Source organism: Mustela nivalis, assembly GCF_964662115.1.
Source record: "Mustela nivalis genome assembly, chromosome: 12".
NCBI lineage: Eukaryota > Metazoa > Chordata > Mammalia > Carnivora > Mustelidae > Mustela > Mustela nivalis.
In genome coordinates this window covers 56,654,523-56,674,966 of record NC_139031.1, presented here as the reverse complement: position 1 = coordinate 56,674,966, position 20,444 = coordinate 56,654,523, and the positions used below count along the sequence as shown (strand labels likewise).

General features: G+C 34.2%; 1 protein-coding gene across 1 annotated transcript in view; it reads right to left on the bottom strand.

Moving 5' to 3' along the window:
• Positions 1-2,679: 2,679 nt before the first annotated feature.
• Positions 2,680-20,444, bottom strand: part of MEOX2 (mesenchyme homeobox 2) — a 63,729-nt gene continuing 45,964 nt past the window's right edge. The window contains exons 2-3 of the mRNA XM_082692538.1: positions 19,343-19,515; positions 2,680-4,200 (exon numbers count right to left, since the gene is read on the bottom strand). Coding sequence (XP_082548664.1) covers positions 3,976-4,200; positions 19,343-19,515 — 398 coding nt within the window. The 3' untranslated portion in view covers positions 2,680-3,975. The remainder of the gene's footprint in view (positions 4,201-19,342; positions 19,516-20,444) is intronic.

The window sequence follows — 20,444 nt, the reverse complement described above, 5'->3', positions numbered from 1 at the left end:
AAATCAATACTGCAGCTTCCTAATATGTGTATTACTTGGGATGTTTTACGTATCAAACTAAATGTTAAGTTCTAAGTAGCTATGAATTTATTTTTATTTATAGATTCAATTTATTGAAAAAAATAAAACAAAAGGAGCTGCAAGAAAATATAATTACAATATCCCCCAAATGGTTCAAAGAACTACGCCAATTAAGTATTCATGCTTGATAGCATTGTAATCTACATACCACTCACCTCAAATATTAACTGAATTTTCTTAATGACAATTTAATAGAAAATAAGTCATGGCATAAGTGACCTATTCTTAAAAATCATCAGCCTAACTATATTTAGAAATTTAGGTGGAAACATAGTAAATATTTCTAGTCACTGACTTAATACTCTACTGTCTTGCAACGGATTTTTAGTTCCATAGTTTCCTCTAAACTTCCCTAAAAAGAAAATCAGCATTTGCCATTATAATTATGCTAGTAATTTTTTAAAAGGTTATTGGAAACCAGTAGCACGAAAAGAGTGTATTAAAGAGTGTTTCAAGAGTGTATTAAAATGTGTTGGTGTTCTTTTAAGTGCAGGTAGTTCTTTTAAAAAAAGGGAGAGTGGTACTCAGGTCTTAGGTCCCTGAAAGGGACAGTATGGGCTGACAACCCTTGGTAAATATGGGAAGTAAGGGTTAATTGGGGTCATGTTAATAATGGGTTAAAAATATGTGGATCCGTTTTTGGAAAAACTTTGTAGTGTTCGTACCTCTGAATCCTGCTGGAAAAATCGTTGTAAGCATGATTCCATACTATTTTCAGAGAAGGGTACTTTTATGCTATTATAAATTTCCACAGAGCTACAAGCTCTGAGACAGAATTACATGAAAAGGGCATTGTGTGAACAGATACCACTGAAAGTCAGGATCCTAGTGTAGAATAAAAACAAGTAGTGTTCTTTCAGATTTTGCCATTTCTAGAGTAAATTAAACCTGATAGTACATAAGAATAGTTTAAATTTCTCAGAGGATTTTAATTCTAGAATGATGTTGAGGTATTATCTAGCAAACCTATGTACCACTTTTAAGATGAAGTACAAAAATACTCCAGAAAGACAACAAGTTCTACTTAAAATTAATCTAGCCTGCTTGTTTATTTGTCGATGTGTTGTCATTGTGCAGACATGTTCCAGCATCTTTTATGGTGATCATTTTAATCTATAATGAATAAAATGATGCCCCCTTTTGGTCAGCCAGTGGTCCTTCCTGCCTAGTGATTCTTCATGGTCTCTGGAGTCCAATTTCATTACATCATTTTAGAAGAGCTCACAACTCTAATAAAGTCCACAATACAAATGCCTCACATTTCCTGTCATTATCTATTCAGAATCACTTTTTCCTACTTCATTTATCATACAAAATTGTAATTCTTTTATCTTTCTCTTTGGCCACAACCATCAGCTCTCTCTTTAGCTACTCTTAAGCAGTCTTTTCCTCTTATTTCTGGAAATTATTTTCCTGCCGCAGTGAATTACCCTCCACTTTGTTCCTATTGAACTCAATTTGATTTATATCTTCCCACTTCTCCTATTTGTCAAGATGTTTTGAATTTAAATCTTACAATAAAGAAAGTCAGTCCACCCAAGTAGATGTCATCAGTACAAATACACTTTGTATTCATTCAAGTGATTAATAGAAGAGTGTTCGTTTTACGCCTGGAAGGTGTCTATGTAAATGGTCTTCGCCCCCAGTTAATCTAGAAATATTGCTAATTGCTGTGATAATATTTATTACACAAAGGAAAAAATGATATAAACAATGTAATTTAAAAAAAAATTTCTTGAATACTCTCCATATATCATGCTAGAGTAAATGGAAATCATTCACATTTTTTTTTTCAATCACCATTCTAAAGCAAATGAAATTAAATAATGAGGTTTTGGAAATTTTTACTGATTAGTTTTCTCTATTTCTATTTTGAATTACTTTGTGGGAAGAGAGAGTTTCTGGGTATTTCTAAACATTTTAGGTTACAATAGGGAACAAATGAAAAAGTATTATAGAGTTATTAGTAGTACTTAGATATCTAATGCATATGCAACCATGCACAAAACAAAATACATTAGTAAATCCTTAACTTCTTACACTGGTAATGTCTATTAGGACTGAGCATTTGGATTAGACTAATTAGCTTATTTTCACATCAAAAACTCTGGATGTTTTAACTTAGGAACAATCAATGGATTCATATCTATTATATGTAAGTTTCAAAATGTGTAACTGTTATTTTTATCTCATTGTGACAAATAATAGTACCTTTTTCCCCCTTTATCTTCAATTTCATAAAATACACACAAAAGTCTATTTGGCATATTCTTCAAATCAGGTAAGCAATTTAATACATATGTATTCTTTTCTTTTTTTTTTAGATTTATTTATATATTTATTTGACAGGCAGAGATCACAAGTAGGCAGAGGCAGGCAGAGAGAGAGAGAGAGTGGAAGCAGGCTCCCTGCTGAGCAGAGAGTCTGATGCGGGGCTCAATCCCAGGACCCTGGGATCATGACCTGAGCTGAAGGCAGAGGCTTTAACCCACTGAGCCACACAGGTGCCCCAATACATATGTATTCTTAAACGTTCTTTGATTATCCAATGATTTATTTTTTTTCACAGTTAAAAAATACAGAAACCAGAGAAAAAAATGTAGATGATTCATTTATTATGATCATCTGGATGTACACAAGTGCAGATGAATTTAGGACTTTGAGTATTTACATTAAAACCTGTAAAAATTTAGGAAATCACAGTAGGGAGACCAAAATTATTTACAAAGAATCATTTATTAAACATTTTTTTTACAAAGTACAAAGATTGTTGTTCTGCATGAATACATCATATATGAAAAAAATAATGATTTTACTGAATCTCATTTGAAGACATTCAGAATTTTATCTTCTACCAACTTGAGGAATCAATTTTGCTTTGCAACTTGTCTAATGCCATCACCAATCAAGGGGAAACCTTTTCCTTATTAATTAAATCATATAACAGCTAGCATTTTAAAGAAATAAAATCAGACAAAGTCTGTCAAACAAAGCTCTTTCTGTAAGTTAACTGATTTGCCTATGATCCTAAATTTTTTGTCAAGCTATAAGATAGGAAGAATTGAGGAGCTAGGTTAAGTTTTATAATAATGTATTAGCAGCAGTTGATAGAAAATGCAACATAAGGTTTGTTTTGTCTGTGGTACAAGAATATGTCCTATCAGACACTAATGTATTTTCCTCTACTTGAACACAAGTAAGCACGTGCTGATTGTTTCTGGGATGACAAAGTGTATAAACAGACAGGAAGCTGGTTCTGGTTGTCATCGTGAGTGCCTGTTTTCATCAGCTAATATGAATGCATCGCTAAACTTAGTGAAGACAGGAAAATGACTTAAGGGTAATATATACAGAGTTAAAATACATTTTTTATCCACTTAAGAGTGATTTCAGGCACTGTGGCTATTCAGGATAAAATGTTTCATGGTTTATTCTTGATAGCAATTTAATTGTCAGTGCAAGCGAAAGCAAATACCTGCCCACTGTCATACGCGTGACCTTGTACATCTGGAACGTTTAAAGCAAGTTCATCTTCTGCATCTTCACTTTGGAGGCTTCTTGAATTAAAATGTCTCATAGTTTGCTCTTGATAGCAATTTAATTTTCAGTGCAAGCAAAAGCAAACATACCTGTTTACTGTCACACACACGACCAACATATCTGGAATAGTCAAAGCAAGTTCATCTCCATCTTCACTGAGGAAACATCTTTCATAAGCGGCACTTAGTGTAAACCCTCTATAGATCAGAAAATGAAAAAAAAGACTGGAGATGCCTGACTTTAATAATATTAAAACATCACTGTCATCATCATCTGTCTGTGTAAACGATGTCTGAGTAAGGCTTGCCATCACAACATTTCTTTCCTGAGAAGGGAGCTGATCCTCTCTGTGTATCATAAGTGTGCGTGCTCTGAGCTGTGGTCACTGTCGTGGCTGTCTTCATTTACTAGAGAGTCCCCTGTCTGCTGGAGGGTGGCTGCACCGATCCCCGAGAGCTCTGAAGGGAGAAGTGTTCCTTTTTTCACATTCACCAGTTCCTTTTCTCGAGCAGCAGCTCCCTGCTGTCCTCCTTTTACTCTCTTCCATTTCATTCGCCTGTTCTGGAACCAGACTTTGACCTTTAATGAAGAAAAGGAACAAATGAAAGAAAGAAAAAAAGAAAGACAACAAAATGGCATTTTTTCCTTCTTTTGGGTCGTCAACGTAAAAATAGCCCGTCACACACTTAGATAAGGACACTGTGAAGGAGTGAATATGGAAAACCAGCACAGAATTTAACCACATAACATATTTATGATGGTGATCTAAGCTTTCAGAAGATGCATACAAAATAATCTGCTTTGTATTTCACAACATGCTGTATAAGAAGAACAAATGGCAAAAAAAAAAAAAAAAAGGCAAAAAACCATCATTTAGGATTGCTCAAAGGTACTTGGCTTTATAAAGAGTTTCTATGACTATCAGCTAACATTTTAATAATGATCCCAGTCAAACATTTTTTTCTTCCAAGTTTTTTGACTTGACATTTAGCTGTCAATTCCTGAACCAATTTCAAGTGCACTCAGAGAGCTATTGGGAAAGCTACATCTCAAAGGACCATTCTGTGCCACTGCATTCACAAAGCTTTATGTGACCATTTCATCTCAGTGTGAGTTCATCTTAGAAACTATATATTTTGCGGGGCACCTGAATGGCTCAGTGGATTAAGCCTCTGCCTTCAGCTCAGGTAATGATCTCAGGATCCTGGGATTAAGCTCCACATCAGGATCCCTGCTTAGCAGGGAGCCTGCTTCCCCTTCTTTCTCTGTCTGCCACTCTGCCCACTTGTGATCTCTTTCTCTGTCAAATAAATAAAGTAAATCTTTAAAAAAAAACTATATATTTCAAACCATATATATATTTCATATAAACTTTGTAGACATAAGAGTCCTTCTAAAATTCAACTGAATTTGCCTAATACATTAAAGTATATGTCATAAAATAAAAAATCTAAATAAATATGCATTAAATGACCACTTATTTTCAGAACCAGAATAATATTGGCATCATTTCATCTTCTTGTTTTGGAAGAATTTTATGTTCATGTTGCATTTCCCATTAAGCTAAGTGGTCCTTTTCCATTACATTGATCTGTCTACTCCAATCAAAGTTACCACATGCCTGAATTTTGTGCTTATCATCTCTAAGCCTTTATATAAAACAAACAACCAAAATAAACAACAGTTTGTGAATAACAAGTACTGTTTAATTTTGCTTGTCTTTTACACATTTATCAAAACAGGATGTTTCTAACTACAGGCTTCTTGACCTACCCATGTTGATTCAAGAGACTTCAATCATTCATTTTTTATGATTGTATACTATTCCATTGTGTGAATATACCACAGTTTATCCATTCTGCTTTCCATGGGCACTTGAATTATCTTCTCCCCCCCCCCATTTTATAAATGATACTGCTATAAACATTCTCACATTTGTGTTCTGATAAATATAAGACAGAACTTCTCTGAGTGTATCATTCAGGGATTGTATCAATGGGTCACAGAATATATGAACATTCAACATAATAACATGGTAATATGGAAAACCTGTTGTCCAAAGTTGCATCAATTTACACCCCACATAAACACGTGGAGTCCCATGTGTAAGAGTTGTTACTGATCAAGCCCCATATTGGGTGTAGAGATTACTAAAAAAAAAAAAAAAAATCAACCTTAAAAACAACAACAAAAACTTGCTGATGGGTGTTCATGTGTTACCATTACTTAATAACCAAACGATCAGTAGTTACCTTTTATTATATACCTATTTAAAGCTAGGCAACTATATTATATATTCTAAATATATATATATAGAGAGAGAGAATGTATATTCTATATATAAACTATATATTCTAATAGTCACAATTTTTTCCAGATCTTTAACATTATTCCGATTTTATAGTTGAGGAAGTTGAGACTCAAAGGTTAAGTAACTTGTCTAAGATGACACAGAGGGGAATACGGGATGCCAAAATTTAAACCTGGGGTTGTTTTGGCTTCAGACTGGGCTTTTGTTGTTGTTGTTCCTGTTTTATTTCAAATTCTTACTTTTTAAGTATTTAGAATAGAAAAGTAAAACATATAAAGTATGTGAACTCCATCCATATGATTACTATCATTCATGTAATTCTCCTACTCGATATAATTAGGTTCATAAATATGACACTATTTCCTGTACTATAATTTAGGTAATTATACTACTCAATTTAATTACCTTTGCAAGCTTGACATCGCATGTTGCATTAGATCTTTTCCACATGAGTTGGGTTCTACTCCTGGCTTCACTTCTAAGTTTCTGTGTGAATTTGAGAAAATTATACTTCTCTCTCTACTCCAATTTTCATATTTGTAATATTGGAATAATGAGGCTTTCAAGATTCCCCATAGGGACATTTTCTCCGCGGACAATTCCAGATGGAAGAAACACATCATCATCATTGTCACCAAGAGCTGAAACATTCAGTCAAAATAATCTTGGCAGAAAATGGGAGGAATAGATTTCTTTTAAAATCTATACTTATTTCCTTTTCTGGGAGAAGGGGTACAGTAGTTCTATAATAACAGTATAAAACCTGTTATGTGTAATTCTAAATGAGAAAAATGTAAGAATATGGTATTGATTTTAGAAGTCATATAGGCTATTTTGTGTTGTTTTCTGTAACCATGTGAAAATTTGCCATTTTACTTTTTTTGAAACAGACTGATAAAACTCTTTCATAGTTTTCAATGGTAGATATATGTGCATACATACATGTATGGATGTATGAATACATAAAGACACATACATGTAAATGTATGTGAAAGCATTTGATAATTATACAGTAATTATATACTATTTTTCTTTAGAGATTAAATTACATATTTGATACTAGAAGTCCATGAAATTAATAACAGAAAAAATATAGCAACAAATACATGATGGGTCCATCTTATAAAAATGGAAAGGAAGAATGCAAAATAGCAAAAGTTAGTGTATCTGGATTTATTTTCAAATATTCTATAAAATATTGAGGGGAATTGAAATGAGAAAACATATGTTTTTCCACTATGATAACAATATTAAAAATAAAATTTATAAAAGTAATCCCAGATTATAAAGCAATATCTCCACTAAAATATTAATACTAAAATTTTATAAATAAATATTTTGATTTAATTTTGTATCACTTTATAATCCAGCTTCATTGGTTGAATTGAAAAAAAAAAGTTTCTGTTTTATTTTGTTTCCAGTTAGTTAAGTATAATCATTCAAATGCCTGACACTTCATTTTTTAAAAAATAGATATGCTATTTATTTTCATTAAACTTTACATGTACATTTTATATAATCGCTTCTTGGCCTTTGGTTAAGATCAAGTGTAGTATCCATTCTTATCAGTTTAATAATCTGCATTTATAAACTAGACAGAGCAAAATTAATCTCACATTTCCTTAGTGAATTTCAAGCTCCATTTATTCATTTATATAGTTGGCATCAGTGAATGTCTAGCAACAGCTACTGTGTTAGATCAAAAACGGAAGATGGGATTGGGAGGGAGACAAACCATACGTGACTCTTAATCTCACAGAACAAACTGAGAGTTGCTGGGGAGAGGGGGTTTGGAGGGGGCTGGGCTTATGGACATTGGGGAGGGTATGTGCTATGGTGAGTGCTGAGAAGTGTGTAAACCTGGTGATTCACAGACCTGTAGCCCTGGAGATAAAAATACATTATATGTTCATTAAAATAAATTAATTAATTAATTTAAAAATTTTTTTAAAAACTAAAAAAAAAAAAAAAGGAAGAGGTTAGAGGGAGAAATGTACAGATAATTAAGACAAAGTCCCTGCCCTCAAGACATTCAGAGCCAATAAAAGAGACATATAAGTAATAGTTTATTGACTGTATATGAAACCTTTGATATAAAGATTAGCTTCATATTTTATAGAATATCCTTAAACTGTCATTCTAGTTGGTATCGTTGCTAAACCATTATTAAGAGATTCACCCAATGGTCCATGATATAGTAAAGAACTCTACCGCCATGGTCACTATTCCACACGGCTACGCTGCCACATAATTATTATAGCAAATTGTTTCTTTCCTCTGGGAATCTCGGGATCTTGATATCATTGATATGAGAATTTTTTATCCTAACAACCTAGAGCCATACCATAGGTTCTAAGAAATTGGGCTATCAAACATTTTGCATATAATTAAAACAAATCTGTCCATCTGGGCACATAATAAATAAACTCTGTGAACTTTCATCATTGTGGGAGTCCTAAAGCCAATTTTATCTTCTAGTGTACAATTTCTCTGGAAAGTGCTAGATAAATGAGGTTTTTGTTTTTATTTTTTCAAATACTTCCTTTTTCAAGCTTGGATGTAAGGCAAGATTCCATATAAAGTGCATTTTGTTTTGGTACACAGTATGATTAACGACTCAGATAAAAATAAATTCTTTATCCAAAGAATCTGAGTCATGAAAAAATACTATTATTTATTAAATTAAAGAAATATGAACCAAACCTTATGGACCCCTAATATCTATGCACACAGACAGCTTTCAAAAAATATTCATATTAAAAAGTAACAAACATAGAATAGCCTGCTGTATTATAGTAGTGAATATTTAAAGTGCTCGGTTATACACCTAACTTCTCAGAACATTTGCTTATTAAGAAGTCTCACTTGCTATCCCTTAGGATACATTTCCTGGATGATCAAACTACTATTTAAATAAACAGAAAATCATTTATTCACATCTTGACTGTTTTTACTGAAGAAAGCAGCCAAGAGATTTTTGCTGTGATTCATTTGTCTAAATGACACATTTCAGAATTTAGAAATCATATCTTGTCCTGTGAGAATCATAGCTGCCATTGGCTAAACATTCGTTTTACCTTTTTATTTAATTTATTTAGTCATTCACATTACAGCCTTCTATATAAAAGTTCGTAAATACCTGTCCTTTTAGGGCTCACAGTATATCACAGGAGAACACAAGTGAAATATGCACCTGCAACTGCCACACAATTTCCTAAGACGGCCAGAAACAAATAGATTGATAGGATGTTGGACTACATAAGGCCGTAACCCATATTTATATAACACCATAAATGTCTGTCTTTTGAAGAAACAAACGTTAACACCAAACATCTGGATGAACACTGAATATTTCAGTGACATATCTAGAGGTTTCTAAACATCTGGAATTTGTAGATTTAATACTCTGTTTTCATTTGTATCTGGGCACTTGAAATACTGTAGACATTATCTAACAAATATTTATTCACATCTTTACCACATGAAAACATGAAGAGAATAATTTTATAAGTACAATTTTTCAGATCTAATCACATGCCCTGAGATTAAATTTGGTCACAGCAGCTGATCTAGTAAGCCAAGGTAAACAGACCTTAGAAAGACTTACCCAAGTAATTCAGTGGCAAAGTCAGCGGTTGAACTGAAGAATTAGAACCAAGAATGCTCCATAAGGTAAGGATGTAAAATGCGAAAAGAAATACTCCTCCTGCCTGAATGGATTTATATCTGATTAAGAGAAGGAATTCCTCAGCTGTTTCAAGGAGTACACGGGAGCAACCAGTGGACTGGGCTGTTTCTAATGCCTTACAACTTGTGGTTGGATGGTACAGTGTGGGTGTGTAGAAGGAAGAAGGGTGCTAGGACACATTCCATGACTACAGCCTGAGTTCTCGTTTAGAGGGCTGCCTTTCAGGAGTATCCCCTATTTTAGCACAATGTTTAAGACCGATGAATCATTTCCTCACCTCTGTAATTTTCAGTTTTGAAGCCTCTTTTTCCCCCCCTATTTAGAATGCTTGAGAATTAGGCTCACCAATGTCATCATAAAATATTTACTATCTTGCATATTTTTAAACAAAGTGAATACACATTAGCTACTGGGAGCAGTAGGCAAGTTATATATTCAAAAAACCCTTTTTTGAGGCAATAAATGAAATTATCCATAATAAATTGTACGTTATGGGAGTTATTACAAGCCAATGGCACATTTCTCCTTTCCAAAAATGCAACCAAAGTAGTAGTCATTTACATGATGGGCAAAATTCTCAGAGGAGTAATTCCTTTTAACCGACTTTTTAGAAATGTAGTAGAGTACGTTAGTACAGTAGTAAGATGCTAATGACAATACCTCTTGCTGTCATAGTTGAGGAAATTCAACTCGAATAGCCTACTTCAATAATATTTACAGGGAAATTCATTATTCCTAATCCTATTTTTTACAAAATTAAAAATTATGCATGCCTTTTAGTTATTTTAAGTGAAATATTGTTTACCTAAGCATGGTGTGAACATATGACTTCAGTAAATTTGTGAGGAAATAACAAAACTAAATTAGGAAACTTTATCCTTTATTGTGTTACAAAATTCCTGACTAGCAAATCTCTAATACATAAAATTGTGTGTTCTGAGCCGCTACCCATACTTATTTTGTTCACACCCCTGAGATCAACTAGAATGATGGCCTCTGTTCACAACATTTTCCTAATCTCTGGGATGAAGTTTAACAAGAGTTAGCAGCATATCACAGTCAATATATACCATTTTGACTAATAGACTCTTCCAGTCATGATCTAATTAAGTGAAATCCATCAAATATAAATATGTGGTTGAAACATAGGAACACACTTTTTCTTTCTTTTTTATAACTTTTAAAAAGATTTTATTTATTTATTTAAGAGAGAGAGTGAGAGAGAGCATGAGAGGGGAGAAGGTCAGAGGGAGAAGCAGACTCCACATGGAACTGGGAGCCCAATGCTGGACTCGATCCCAGGACTCCGGGACCATGACCTGAGCCAAAGGCAGTCACTCAACCAACTGAGCCACCCAGGCACTCCGGAACACACTATTTTTATCAGCACAGTAGAAAAAGGCAAATTTTTATGGTTCAAACTAATGAGATTAATATTCTGATTATTCCCAGACAAGCTTAAGTTCATTACTGTAATATATACAAGCCTTCACCACACTCATCATTTCATTTATTTAGGGACTTAGGGATCACATCCTAAGATTATTTTTAAAAAGTAGAATAGTGGGGTGCCTGGGTGGCTCAGTGGGTTAAGCCACTGCCTTCAGCTCAGGTCATGATCTGAGTCCTGGGATCGAGTCCCGCATCGGGCTCTCTGCTCAGTGGGGAGCCTGCTTCCCTCTCTCTCTTTCTGCCTGCCTCTCCGACTACTTGTGATTTCTCTCTGTCAAATAAATAAATAAATAAAATCTTAAAAAAAAAAGTAGAATAGTAATTATTACTATCATATTCAAATGCACTGACTACAAAAAAAAAATAGTCTATAACTTAAATATCTGGAAAAAGTTCAGAAGTTAAAAACAATAACTGTCCAGGGGCACCTGGGTGGCTCAGTCCGTTAAGCATCTGCCTTTGGGTCAGGTCAGTGCTCAGTGGAGAGTCTGCTTCTCCCTATTCGGGCGTCCCTACCCCCATTTGGGTTCTTTCTCTCTCTCACACTCACTCTCTCTTAAATAAAATAAATAAAATCTTAGAAAAAATGTCCATCATTAAAAATGAGAAATAATAGATTTGAAGCTAAAAATCTATTCCAAATTGAATGCATTTCTGAGGTTTTCATGAAGAGTGATGTGACTATGACAACCAATTGGCAGAAAGTCTTTTACAGGTAGATTCTCTACAAATTGTTCTCTTAGGTCTGTATTTATCATTTTATGGATGTCATAGACCATATAAATATGCTGATGCATAGATTTATGTAAATAATAGAACAGGTCTTTAGAACTGAAGGTGTCTAGCACAAAACTGGCTCCTCAAACTTTCTGGAAGCTTCTTAGTTTTAGAATTCTTTAAATGACAAAAAAAAAAAAAAACCAACATGTATGCAAGGACAGTGTGGAAAAGGAATAATCTTTCATAGCAGAAATTTCTTTCTTTAGCATTACTCTTTAAAATGGTGATCCTAGGGACACCTGGTGACTCAGTTGGTTAAGTATCTACCTTTGGCTCAGGTCATGACCCTGGGTCCTAGGATTGAGTCCTGCATCAGGACTCAATGATGCAGCCTGAGCCTGATTCTTCCTCTGCCTGCCAGCTCTCCTGGTTGTGCTCTCTCTCTAACAAATAAATAAATAAAATATTTTAAGAAATAAAATAAAATAAGATGGTGATCCTGCGATGCAATGCATATTATGTTTCAGAATGTTGATGATTTACTGATTAAGTATAAATTAATATATTTATTTCTTTATTGAAGAAATTGGGAAATAAAATGTGGCAATTCAGAGATTAAAAAGATTATCTTTATCATTATACCAGAGTGATGAATGTTCACAGCAAGAATGTGTAGAGCAAATTTTAATAAAGTTTTTAAAATAAAGACCATTTTATAGTTGTGTGTAAATATATATAATATAGAAAGATAGCAATATAAATATATATCTATATGTATATATACATGCATATATATGTGTGTGTATGTATATACATACATATAGAGACATATCTGTACATTGGTATCGCGATCCATCTAACATTTAAAAAATTGATTTGTTATATATGCTCAAGACTGTTTCAATAAGGTTACGGCCTTATTTTTCTGAGAATTTTTTCTACATTATTGTTTAGATATTTATGATTATGTTTTTTATATATGTTTAGATATATGATTAGATATTTATATTTATAAATTATTAGAGATGAGTCAATGATTATTTCTCAGCCTTCTACATTATACAGGTAACATTTATAAAACTTGATTTAAGACAGGTTTAAATCATTGAACTTTCTTTATAGATCTTGCTTTATAATTGATTGTCTTACATTACTCTTCTTATTTCCGAGTCTTTGGTTTTTTTTTTTGTAGTATGTAAGATAGTTCTGAATCTGCCTTTTAGATTGTGCCGGGGTGCCTGGATGGCTCAGTTGGTTAAGGCTCTGACTGTTGATTTTGCCTGGGGTGGTGGTCTCGAGGTTGTGGGATCGATCCCCAAGTCAGGCTCCCTGCTGAGTGGGGAGTATGCTTTCTCTCTCCCTTTCCCTTTGCCCCTGTTCTCACTCTTTCTCTAAAATAAATAAATAAATAAATATTTTAAAAAGTAAAGATTATACATTGTTTATATGCATTCCTAAAACAAAAACAAAGACAAAAATAGCAGTACTCAGGCAATACCTCTTTCATTACAAATGAAGATTCCACCATATTCCATCACCAACTCCTCCACCTTATGTTAACCACCATTTTTCTACTAGGGGTTAACTCATGTTTAATCTATTTTTTTTTTAATTTTTACTTTTTTAAAAGATTTTATTCATCTATTTGAGAGAAAGAGTGAACGAGCAGGGGTAGGGGCAGAGGGAGAGCGAGAGAATCTCAAGCAGGCTCCCCAGTGAACACAGAGCTCAAGGCCAGGAGGGGCCCGAACCCACTACCCTGAGATCAGGACCTTTGCCAAAACCAAAAATCAATGCCCAACCAACCGAGCCACCCAGGCACCCCTCATGTTTAATCTTTTAAAATAGCAGACACACCATGATTTAAACAAAGAAACATCTTATTGTTACTCCATCTTATTGAAACATCTTATTGTTAGAATAGTATTCTAAAGAAATAAGGGAATATTCTAACATCATTGGCTTTGCAGGGAGTCTTAAATTAAACAGACAATATGTCTGGCCATGGAGAATAATTTATTAGCTAAATAACTAAAAGCATTCATATGAATCTATAGAAATAAACTTTCAAAGGACAGGGATTATGTAAATTGATGAGCAAACAACAAAACCGCTGTTAATTTGGCACATGGAAAATTCTTCATAGTGATCCAAAAAAACTGGATGCCTATTTTGAAAATACTTGGCACTGAGCCATTTAATGATTTAGAAGTAACAAATAAAGCATAATCCCTCTCATTTCTAATAATGGAATATGATCCAAGTAGGTGGGATTTTCCACTTATCTTGGCAGAGGTATCATGCATTTGGTCTGTTTATTCCAGTAATCTTTGCTAGTCTACAAATCTGCAACACTGCACCTTTATTAGCTTTGTGAAAGGAAAGAATCTCCCATTCTTTCTATATTTGGCAGCTTTAACTGTATAAAAATGTCCATTTTGTCACTCCTGTTATAGTTTCATGCAGCTGCCTTCTCTCTTCTTCCCATAGTGAGGTATTAAAAAATTGGCAGCAGCTTTCTCCAAGTGTGTCTGGACAGATGAAAAGGCCAGAATAAGCATGTCAAATGTAAAAATACCTTGGGACAGGAGGGTCTTTGGACTGATGGGCTCTTCATAATTATTCCAAGTGGTTCTGCCAATTGAGGCTTATTAGCTGTTGATTGAGAAGGGTATACAAGAGTATATTGTAAAATGGAAACTCTAAGTTAGAAGCTGGGAGATACTAGAGTGGTAACTTCCACACAACAGCAGTATATAATTAAAAATATTTGAAGCTCAACTGTGTTCTGGTATCTCCATTTTTATTTAACATAAAATAATTTTCTTTAATACCAATGTGCTAATATGGAATTACTTTGCAGAATGGGCCTCTTTTTCTTCTTCTTCTTCTTTGACCAGATGGAGTTCAAGTGAGATTATAAACTTCCCTGACCTATTAAGGTATTGCATTATGGGAGATACAAGCATTTAAGAATCTGACTTCTTGGGGCGCCTGGGTGGCTCAGTGGGTTAAGCCTCTGCCTTCAGTTCAGGTCATGATCCCAGGGTCCTGGGATCGAGCCCCACATTGGGCTCTCTGCTGAGCAGGGATCCTGCTCCCCGCCCCCCTCTCTGCTTGCCTCTCCGCCTACTTGTGATCTCTCTCTATTAAATAAATTAAAAAAAAAATTAAAAAAAAGAAAAAAGAATCTGACTTCTTTGTAAAATTGCAGAAACTGTTCTTCAGGTAGGGATTTGAAAATCCATGTCCTGAGTGGTATTTAAGGATTTAATATATCTTACTTTTTTCCTTAAAGGAAATCTAATCATCTTAGTAAATCTGTTTTTCATAGTAAGTCTTTATAATGACATGTATGGGGCCTATAATAAAATGCAGCAAGTAGGGCACCTGAGTGGCTCAGTGGGTTAAGCTTCTGCCTTCAGCTCAGGTCATGGTCTCAGGGTTCTGGAATCAAGTCCCACATTGGGCTCTCTGCTCACCAGAGAGCCTTTTTCCTCCTCTCTCTCTGCCTGCTACTTGTGATCTCTCTCTCTCTCTCTGTGTCAAATAAATAAATAAAATCTTTTTTTTTAAAAATGCAGCAAGTATGTTGATTAGTGATACAAACAAAGTAGGGGTAAATACAAATAACATATCAGTTATACACAAGCACATTTCATAGGCAATTATATAAAATTCCTAGATGAAAGTACATCTAAAGACTACTTCTGATTACAAATCATATTTTCATTTAGGAGAAAGTTATTTCTGTAAAACAGTTCTGCCATAAATTGTTATAGATTATTTAATACTGATTTTTTTCTCTTTACATTATACATATTCAAGTTCTACCTTAGCATTTGAGTCTTGAAAAGCTTTTACAAAATCAAGAAAAAAATATTTTGGGAGATTGAAAATCCTATTAAAGTTAAGGAAAACACTGTACAATATGGAGTTAGATGTAAGTCTCAGGTTATTTTAAAGTATGGCAAGATAAATTCTTGCAGAATGGATATAAAAAAGGTACATGTCTATAATTAGAATATTTTACATCTGGAAATCCTATAAAAGGGGTGTTATTTAAGGGTTGGGATCTAGATTACATAGATAAGCAGGTATAGCACTAATGCAAAATCAAAGGAATGGAATTGCTGTGTCACAATTAAAAGAAGATGAATTAAATGGGTTCAGTTTATAACTCCACATTTATAACTTCAAAAGCCCAAGCTTGAGAAAACAAACTGAAAATGTCTTACTGGGAGAAGAGCTCTGGCATGTTGGAGGAATCTGCTTTCAGACTTTTAAGAATAATAAAATTGATGACTGACAGCATACGGTATTTTTCTGATAAATTTAGCATAGTAAAATTCATCCCAGAAAACATAAATAAAGCCTTCGGATTCTCACTTTAAGATACTGAGTGCACACAGAAGTCTAGGAGTAAAATGAAATCTGGCATAATCGGGAACATTTTCCCATACAACCTTGTCATTCCTCTCTTGTCACATTCAACACTCATCACAATTGGTAGTACTTGTTCAATCTTTTCCTTCTTTCATGTTCTAGCAGAGACTCGTCTAACTTATTTTAAGGAGATTTTATTTCTAGCATCTAGCTCAACAAATATTTGTGTTACAAAATAACTCACTATATCGCGAAAGGCTAAGATTCCCAGCCCCCCCCTTTTGACAATTGTGTTTCATAGTTTATGCCAGAAATTCTTTCATATCGATTATGACATATAAACCTGAGTAGAAGCAAGGGAAGGTAGTTTTAATTTCCATTTTGTGCCTTAAGGAGATTTTTACTGGCCTAAGAATACATTTCAATTGAAAAATCTAGTTGTTTGTTCAAACTTCTATCAAAATAATTCAGTTTCTTCTTACTAACACATAGTAGCCCTCTAAAGACTTTATTTTGATTGGGAATTTAGATTCCACATGCATACATCTCCTTTTCATATGAACTTGCAAAACTGGAAATAAAGATTTACAGGATAAAAAAATGTTCTGCACAATACAAAATTTCAATTCTTTGAAAATCCAATTACATATCAAAAGGTGTTTTTGTTTTTTCCCCTATGATCCTATAGTTAGAGTGTTTCAGTAATGGCCTCTGAAAATGTTACTTTCCTTGTTTGTACCCATTCCTTTAGATGGTCCCCTTGTATGTTGACAATGTGCTTGGTCATATGACTTGCTTTAGACAATGAGGCACAGTAGTAAATATGTGGTAAGCAGAGTCTTTGAAAGCCCTTGTACACCGGAGTTTTTCTTCTATTTTTGGTAATGCTTCTACCCCCATTTGAAAAGTCCCAGAGAGCCTATTAGAAGAAGATGAAACCACACACAACAGAGACAAGTGTCCCAGCTGAGGCTATCTAGACCAACCGGCTCTTCAAACCCACCAGTGACTGCAGCTCTGTGTATGAGGCATTTAGGTAAGGCCAGCAGTCTAACTATCCAATGAGCCCAGTCAAAATCCCTGACCCACAAAATTGTGAGCAAACTGAACATTGGTTATTGGTTGAAACCACTAAGATTTCCAAATGGTTTGTTACATAGCAAAGGCTAACTGATACAAAACTGAAAAAAGACCTTAAAAAAACAAAAAACAAAGATTAAAATTGGTGGGTGTGTGTGTGTGTGTGTGTGTGTGCGCGCGCACACACGTGCGCATGTATATATAATTTTGCTTAAAACTGCACATCATTCTTTTCCATAAATGGCAACTCCAGAAGATAAAGACACATCCAAAATACCTAATAAATTTCCAGACCAAATTTACAGAATTGCTTCTAAAAATAAATTATTTTAAACCAAAAGTGAAATCTCTGCCTTATAATCAGATAATCACAGGTAACCAAAGCCACCCCCGAACAGCAAGCACAGAATCTTCACTTTTCTCTTGACTAAGAGTGCAGTACTGTAAACCATTATTTCCGTAAGTTGGAAGCAAATCCTAGTTTGTTTCCTTTATGTATCATATAAAACATGATTGCATTTCTTAGAATTCACAGTCTATACATAAGAACATTAATGTGTAATGCCTCTCCTCCCTTCTTTTTTTAATCTGCTCCCAGTTTTTTTTTTAAATGAAAATAAAACAGGTGTCCAATAATGCAGACTTCAGATTCTTCAACATTTCCAGCAAGCCAAATGTTGTACCCTTATGGAGGGAACTTCATATGTGAAGTTAAAGGGAAGGAAAATGTTGTGATTCACAACTTAGGCACTAGTCATAACATTTAATAAAACTTAAACTGCCAATAAATAAAACCACATTAAAGTGTTTCTCGATACATTCCCACTACCCAGAAATATCCTTCCAAAAGCTGAAATCGAGAAATCAACAGAGGGAAGAAGATGATTTAAGAAATTGGATAAAATAATTTGATCTCCTAAGACAGTATTCGTTTGTCCACACCCTGTTGGTATTTCTTTGGTGCCGATGGGATCCCTGGAGGAGGTGCATACAGTGAAAGAGGAAATGAGACTCTAGTCCTAGGAGTGCCAATCATAACTGCACTGTCCATAAAGATGTTTGGATTTGCCTTTCAGGAATGTTTTTCTAAAGATTAGCAACTGTTAACCATCAGTTGGCTAGATTCTCCCAGGGCAAATCAGAATCCATAAAAAGAATGCACTGGGAGCACTACTGGAGCAAATAAAATCCAAGAAAGGACCTAAAATATAATTAATTAGAAAAGCATTTTTTAGGTTTTATCAACTGGGGTCCACAGATCATTAATTTCAAAGTGTTCTCGAAATGAATCATCATCAGAATTTTTAATTTTTGAGACCAAGATAATTTCAAAAATATTTGGGAAATATTTACCAATGATCTATGTTCCCTTACTCCCATGATTTCCCAGCCGCCCTGAACTTAAGTGGCACCACTGATGACTTCCGGACCTTAGAGTATAAATGGAAGTGACATGGGTCATTTCCAGGTGAAAACATTTAAAGGTCAATGCATGAACCTCCAACTCTTTCTTACCTCCTGTGGTTACCAAGGACACCACATGTCGAGATGCCAGAGAGTCAGATTGGGTCCGTGAGTGATTGCTTGTAATGCTGGACTTGTAAAGTTTGTATGGAGACTGAGCAAACAGTGAGCTTTTTTATTATGTCATTGAGGTCTGGGGGTTAATGTGTTATAGTAACATAGCAAACCCTGTCCTGGAGCAAGAGGAAACTAACATGGGGTTGCCAGCTTTCTAGTACACTAAAATAAGGAGATTTTAAAATACAAGCAAACAAAATTGCTCACTACATGCCATCATTATATACAAGAAATAATATTTTTAAACCAAAATATATAGGAAGGACATAATTACAGAATAAAGAATGATTCCTTAAACTGAATAAATGTCGTTTTCCTTAAAACACTGCTATCTTATCCTTAATTGTATCATTTTGCTGGGCCAAAACTTCATCATGAAATAGAACACCTGTTTTCTCAGTGGTATTTAAGAGTCACAGGTCCAAATATTTAAAAAATGGTGAGAGAAGACGGTTGACTCAGTGTAATTAAAAATACCATATCACAATAATGTCCAACTTTACCTGTCTTTCAGTGAGATCCAGATTTACTGCTATCTCATATCTCCTCAGTCTGGTCAGATAATTATGATGGGCAAATTCTGCTTCAAGTTCTCTGATTTGCTCTTTGGTAAAAGCTGTCCTTTCCTTCCTGGGTTTGCTATTGACTTCTGACTTGTAATTTCCTTCCTGGGAGTCTGGAAAAAAGAAAAAAAAAAAGAAAGTGAGACAATTAGATTTACTTCATTCATTCAAATGCCTTCAATCCCATCATTCATACCAGGCACACATACTGAGTAACTACTTTTTTTAGACACTGTTAGATATTGGAAAAATAGATGGCAAAGACAGTAAAACACAACAGGGTAAGATGCATTTCTTATTTTTTCGATCTGCTCTCCTGTCACTCACAGCCCAAGTGGCAGAGTCAACTATTTTTTCAAAATATGGAAAAAAAAACTGCTCTTAATATGATAAAAAGATAAATAAATGAACCATCTCTGGAAAACAATTTTAGATACAAAATTGTGTTTAATAAGTTGTTTAACATGTACACTTGGAATCTAAGTATGATTGAACTTTTTAACTCCTAAAAAAAAAAAAAAAAGGCATTGACATAGTATATGAATATTTAAGCAATTCGAATGTTTGGCAACTGAACCACAAGTGTCAGTTCAAGCTCAGACAAAGCATACATAAGAGTGTATATATATTTGCTGACCTTTTAATTTCTATTTAAGTTTGGTCTCTTTGAGGGCAATAGCAATACTATTCTTTTACTTTGTACAATACACATTCCAGCGTGGAATCTATAAATGAAATTGTGTTCGTATAACTCAAACTATGGAAAGTTTTAAAATGTTTTTTCATTATATGTGAAAAAAAACATAAGATGCACAACACTCGGGTGCCTGGGTGGCTGAGTCAGTTAAACTGAAGACACTTGAATTTGGCTCAGGTAGTGATCTCAGGATCCTGGGATTGAGTCTGGCATCCAGCTCTGTGCTGAGTGCAAAGTCTGCTTGAGGGTTCTCTCTCTCTGTCCCTCTGCGCCCCCACCCCACCTGAGTGTGCATTCTCTTTCTCTAAAATAAGTAAATAAATCTTTTTAAAAAGATGAACAACA